Here is a 6,665-nt window from a genome sequence, read left to right on the forward strand (position 1 = left end):
ACAGAAGACGCACGGAAACCTGAGCTTCCAGCTGAGTGGTCATTGACCGTGAGGGCAGCCCACGGCTGCAGAGGGCCTGCTCCATAAAGACCCCCCTCGGGAAGCACTTGGGGGGAATAGAGCAAGATAAAAAATGCAGCGAGAGAGTGCTGAGACAGGGGGCAGGGTAGGAGTGAGTCAATGACATAGTAACTCTTTTATCTAAAAGAGTAAAAGGAGAGGGAGGGAGAGAGAGCACTAAATCTATAAAGATCCAGAATGAAGAGTCTAGATGCCTACAGGTCTGCTGTGCTGAAAGCATGCTCAAGTAACCGTCTTATTGGCTGGGCGATAAATCTGCTGATAAGCTTAGGAAACTGGCAGGGAGAGAGACACTATACTACAGATCTTCAAAGTCACTGGTTATCCCTTGAAAACTGAGAATAATATACAAACCAGCAGAAGAAAACTAGATGCATCCAAGGGAAAGTGAGTAGGAGAACAAGGCAGCAACAAGATACATTAAATGGAAACCAGGAAGAGCAATGACAGAACTGAGTCCTAACAATAACGACAAGAAATGTAAACGGACTTCAAGTCATTAAAAAGCCCTGATTCAGCAACACCTCTAAAGGGGGAATATCCAAAACACAAGGATTCAGAAAGGAAGAGCATGAAGCTATATGACTATGCAACAGGCAAATACAAAATAAAAACAAATTTGAGGTGCTCATACCTAAACCAGATAAAATTTACGCCAAGGAGAACTGTCATACAGGAGAAAGGGAGGGGATTACATTCAGGTGAAAGAAATAATAGAGCAAGGGCATACAAAGGTAGCGAACACGGGCATGCCTCAGAAGACTGCAAATGTGAAGAACCGCCCTCCACCAGCAGAGCGCCATGGGAAAAAAACATGGCCCCATCTCATCAGCAAAGGCCAAATGGGGAGCCCAGACTTCCACCCTTGCCTAGCTATAAAGAGTGCCCCTCCTGGGCCCAGCAAGGTCATATCCGTGGAGACCTAGAGGGAGCCTCACCTGCTCCCACCCTGGGGGTGAGCAAGACACTACTCCTCATCAAGAGTGGCCAAGTGGGGAACCTGGACCTCCTTCCACACCTGGCTGTGACAAGGCAATCCCCCTTTTCTACCAGCAGCCTGGTGTCAGAGGAGGCCAGCTAAAACAGAAGCTTTAAATAAGACCAGAGCCTCAGCATAATACCCAAAATGTCCAGGATACAACTGAAAATCACTTGTCATGCTAAGAACCAGAATCTCAATCACAATGAAAAAATTTAGTCACAGACTAAATACAAGAGGACATGGATGTGGAAATTACCTGACCCTTTGAAGCCACCATCATAAAAGATGCTTTTATTATTGTTAGGACTCAGTCCTGTCATTGCTCTTCCTGGTTCCCATTTAATGTATCTTGCTGCAATTAAAGCAATTAAAACCACACTTGAAACGAAAATAGAAAGTATCAGCAAAGAAATGGAAGATATAAAAAAAGAACCAAATGGGAATTTTAGAACTCAAAAATAACTGAAATTTTAAAAAAGGAACTTCAATGGATGGGCTCAAAGTAGAATGGAGAGAACAGAAGAAAGAATTAATAAACTCCAAGACAGAATGATGAAAATGATCTGGTCCAAACAGTGAGAAAAAAAAATGCACAGAATCTTAGGGACAGGTGGGTCTATAACAAAAGATCTAACATTTGGGTCACTGAAGGCCCAGGAGAGGAGAGAGAGGGTGGGGCTGCAAAAGTAGTCAATGAGATAATAGCAGGAAATTTCCCAAATTTTGCAGAAGACAGAAACCTACACATTCAAGAAACTGAGCAATCCCAAATGAAGTAAGTTCAAAAAAAATTCACAGCAAGATACGTCATAGTCCAGGAGCATCTGGTTGGCTCAGTCAGAAGAGCATGGAACTCTCGATCTTGAGGTCTTGAGTTCAAGCCCCATGTTCGGAGTAGAGTTTACTTAAGATACGTCATAGTCCAACTACTGAAAACTAAAGATAAAAAAAGTCTTGAAAGTAGTGAGAGAAATGACATCTAATCGGTAAGAGGAAAACAATTCGAACGATGTGTATTTCTTTACAAATCTATATAAAGAGATACATTTAGGGACGCCTGGGTGGCTCAGTCGGTCAGGTGTTAGAGTCTTGATTTTGGCTCAGGTCATGATCTCAGGGTCATGAGATCAAGCCCCATGTTGGGCTCCTCTCTGGGCGTGAAATCTGCTTGAGATTCTCTCTCTCTCCCTCTGCCCCTCCCCCCAGCCCCCACTGTCAGGTGTTCTCTCTCTTTCTCTCTCTCTCTCTCAAAAAAAAAAAAGAGAGAGAGAGAGAGATACATTCAAAAACATTACAGATAAATGTTCAAGAAACCCTTGGGAAGACAGGTGAAAGAAGACAGAAATGAAAAACAGAGGGGACAAGTAGAAAATGAAAAATGAAATAACAGATTTAAGCCCTAACATAGCAATAATTATATTAAATGCTAATAGTCTCACATACAGTATGATTCTATTTATACAACATTCTCGAAATGCTGGGAGTACAGACACAGAGAACATACTAACAGTTGCCAGGAGTCAGGGATGGTGGTGCAGGGGGAAGGGCTAGTACGAAAGAGATCTTTGTTGGGAGAGAGTAGTTCTGTGTCTTGACTGAGGTGGTGGTTTCAGAAAGCCACACGTTTGACACAATCGCACAGAACTATATCCACATGGCCCCAACCTCAGGCGCCCCATTTGCTGTTACCCTGGAGTAAGGCAAGGTGCAACCATGGGGGGAAATGGGTGGATGGCGCATGGGACCTCCCTGCACAGCCTTTGCAACTTCCTGGAAACCTATAATTTCACGATTAAAAAAAATCACAGATTATAACTTACACATATTTTAAAAGGTCAATACACTTGTAAATGAAGGAGAAATAATCTGTCTCTACTATGTGGATCCTTGGGTACGCCTTCCTAGAAGACGTGATGGCATCAGATGTCGAACTATGATCAAGAAGTCAGGATCTGAGAAATAATATCAGAGCCATTTCCATTTTAAAAAAATACAGGAAAATGAGCGGGGAGGTCACAGTCACTGGTGTGGCATGACATTAAAACGGTTGCAAACATACTTTGTGTCTCTGTAAAATGAGTTCTTTCCTAGGCTTCACGAACTATCCTTGGTTTCTCACCTCTACGAGCCGCCAGGGGGACAAGTGAAGGACAGGGAAATCAAGGGCAGTCCTCCAAAGGGAGGGACACCTGCACAGTGTAAATCACTTAGTTTCCACAGTCCTGCCCATGAGAGGCGAGTAACACTCTTCCAACATATCAGAAAAGCCCCAGAATACTTTTGAGAGTCTATGCAGCATGCCCACTGGAAAGGACACCTGGCTCCCCTGGGGGCACTGCTCCCCTGAAGTCCTTTCCAGCATCTTCTTTCGTGTGTCCACAGGTGCTTCTTGCTCCTCACGGCTCGTTCCACACTGCTGCCCTTTGAAGATCACATCAGACTATGTGGTTGCTACTCCCTCTGGCCACGGTCCTCTCTCCTCATGTCTTAGGATTCAGCAGCTGATCTAGCAGCTTTCTTCCCCACTGCTCCTGCCCTATGTCTTTGTAATTCCCACATCCACATGGATGGATGCAGCCAGCTCTCTGTTCTTTTTCCTTCTCAGTGCCAGTCATCTCTTAACTTACCCCAATCATCCATGGGAGTCATCCGCTCCCATGGCCAAACCCAGATCTCGTCATTTCTCTAAGTATACCCATTCCTCAATAAATGGAGAGCATTTCCTTTTCCAACCAGTAGCTCCCATCTTCCCAGATCATTTTTTCAGCCAAGGGTGGTGGGCCCTACTAGGACCTTCGGCAGAGCAGTTTTGAGCCACAAACTAAATATACATACAGCTCAGTGGGTGGATTGTAAACATTGTGTCAACTGATAAAGAGCAAAGAAACCTGAGTTATTGTAATAGGTCACTAGTGTAATTTCTAAACACAAGCAAGCAAAACTCACTTTACAAGACTGCATGCTCACATATTTGAGGACCTGCATCAAACATACTACGGTGCAGGCCCATGACAAAGGCAGGAGAGAGGAAAGGGTGCAGGTAGCAGGGTTGAAGGGCAATGGACAAAGAAAATAAAAGTGAAAAGAGATAACAAATAGAGGGCCTTGCCCAGGCCAACAAGAGTGTGCTGTGTACTAAAGAGCAGTGAACAACTTACATCTGAGATCCTTCAAAAAATCAGAAGTCAGACCTAAGAGTCTGGGCAGACCCACAGCTCCCTAGGCGTCATGGAATACATCTCCCATGGTTGGGGCAGGTGACAGGGGGACTGACTGATGAGCACTGGAAGAGGTGACGGCAGGCCCTGCAGGGTAGCTGAGGGGAGCAGGGTCAGTGGGGATCGGGCTGAGGGTCCTCAGTGGGGGAAGGGGGCAGAGGGCAGAGCTCTGGGCTGCAGGGTGATGCAAGGTACCCAAATGCTGAACCTGAGGCCCTGAACCTGAATTCTGATGGAGGGGCTTGGCACCTCTCCAAGTGAGGAGCTCCTCTGGACAGCCACCCACTGCAGCCGGGAAGGCTGAGCTGGCAGGAATCTGCCATTCCATCTGGGGATAGTGGCCAGAGGCATCCCCGTTCAGAGTCGGAGGGACTGAGGAGTATGGGGGTGGTGGTCCCATAGGGTAAGGAAATACAATGGAGGTCATGATGGCCAGGTGCTGGCTCCCTACTTGGGGATCAAAGCTGGAGAAGCCCCAAGGCCAGACTGAAGGCACTGGGGTAGCTGGAGGGGGATGCCCCATCCAGAAAGGACTGCCAAAGGACACCCACGTGTAACTCCAAGGGGCTGGGTACCCTATGCAGGGGTGGACAGCACAAGGGGTTGGTGCCACACAGGCACAGAAGCTTCACGTCTGCCCCAGAGGCAGCTGGAGGTACGTGGACTTCCTTTGAGGGGTGGGAGGCCAGGAGTACGTGTTTCTGCATAGCTTATTCCTGAGAGGCTGCCCCCATTGTGGACAGGACCCTTCCTGTTCTTCCCCAAGCCTGGGTACATGTGGCCAGCTTGCCGTCCCGGCTCCCCACCTGTGGAGTGGACGGAGGCTGGAGGAGAAAGAAGAGGTACAGGAAGGGGGTGTGTGGCAAGCCTGGGGAGGGGCCAGAGATGTCAGGAGAGGCCCAACAGCACAAACTAGTTTTGGGTCGAGTTGGGGCTTGGGGAGTGTGTAGCATTTCTTTGAGTTAAGTTGTCCTTTCCTGTCCTTATGAACCCCCCACCCCGACCCCAATGTGGAAAACAAGAACCTGAGAGGATTCACGGCCAGGCTCTGGGGACACCTGGGTCGGTACAAGGAAGAAAATGAGGAGACAAATTCCAAATCCCTCCCTTGCAACAGTCAGAAACATAATGGAAATGGGCAGAATAAGGGGCTCTCCTTGGAGAGGGAGAAGGTACCCATCCACCTTCTCAACACACCCCCCAGACCAGGTGCCCACCTCCCGGAGCCTTGCTCAACAGGTCAGTAAGTGATAAGCAGAAGTGTGCCAAGGTCAGGGCCATATTTCAGAAATGCACTCCTCCTGACGGGCAGAGACCAGACTGGAAGAGCTTTGCCCCAGAGGGAGGAAGAACAGGAGGGGTGGTAGCAGCAACTTAGGGGAGAGGTGACAGCCCTTAAACCTAACAGATGCAGTGGACAGGGAGAGAAGTGGGGGGCTTCAGCTATGTTTAGGAGACCACACTGGAGTCCTTAGCAAGCAGGTGTTGAAGAAAGAGTCCAGAACGGAGCCTGGGTAGAGATAGACCAACAGACACACCAAGAACAGGGGCAAACAATGGACTTGGGGAGGACAGCCTGTTCTGTGTGAGTCAGTTTTCCTCCACATTTCCCAGGGCAGCTGATTGCATTCAAGGCCTCAATTCTTCCCTCTCCCTGTAGCCCCACCCCAGGTGACCCACTCAGGCTCCAAGCTCAAGGGACGTGGGCAAGTATGATGTGAACAGAGGTTTTAGAGGGGTTCTTTCAATCTGGCCAGAGCCTCTGTGATTGCCCTGAGAACATGCTGAGGGAGTGTAAGAGAATGAGCACAGAGCTGAGGCACCCCACTGGTTATGGGTCAGCCCTGAGCCAGTGGACCTGCAGACACATGTGAGCCCAGGAGAGGTGGATTCAGTCCCACTGAGCCTTGAGCGGTGTGGCCTGGGATCTGGAGCTGAGCACACTCTCCAGGTGATTCTCATGCACACTAACCACTGGGAAGAACTGGCCTCGCTGAGCTGCAGGGCCTGCTGGACCCCAGCTGGGAGCAGAGCTGAGTTGAGCAGAACCCGGTAGGTTTGTAAGCTACGAGACATTTGCTGTGTGCTACAGAGGAGCTGATGTTGTTATTGTCACACGGAATTATTTTGCAATAGATGACGGACACAATTTCCCCCACCCCTAACTTCCCCAGTACATTCCAAGGGCTACCGCAAGAAAAAGTCAGAGAGGATAAAGAAGCAGGGTGCTCCATCCTGTTCCCTTCCCTCCAGGACACATTCTGAGGGACGAGCCAGCAGGACACCCTGGAGGGGAGAGGACAGCTGTTCTCATCCCTGCCCCCCCCCCAGTGGGTAGAACAGTAATGACATGAAGGCAGTCATGGGAGGGGTGTGGGCACAGG

General features: G+C 48.7%; 1 protein-coding gene across 1 annotated transcript; it reads right to left on the bottom strand.

Annotated features, from left to right (window-relative positions):
• Positions 1 to 4,394: 4,394 nt before the first annotated feature.
• Positions 4,395 to 5,058, bottom strand: PRR23E (PRR23 family member E). Its single transcript, XM_025863580.1, is given in 3 exon segments — positions 4,395 to 4,558; positions 4,561 to 4,857; positions 4,977 to 5,058. Coding segments are annotated over 3 exon segments (543 nt in total).
• Between the last annotated feature and the right edge of the window lie 1,607 nt (positions 5,059 to 6,665).

This window comes from Callorhinus ursinus, unplaced genomic scaffold (genome assembly GCF_003265705.2).
Source record: "Callorhinus ursinus isolate GAN/ISIS: 27379988/994484 unplaced genomic scaffold, GSC_fseal_2.0 scaffold161, whole genome shotgun sequence".
In the NCBI taxonomy this organism is placed as follows: domain Eukaryota; kingdom Metazoa; phylum Chordata; class Mammalia; order Carnivora; family Otariidae; genus Callorhinus; species Callorhinus ursinus.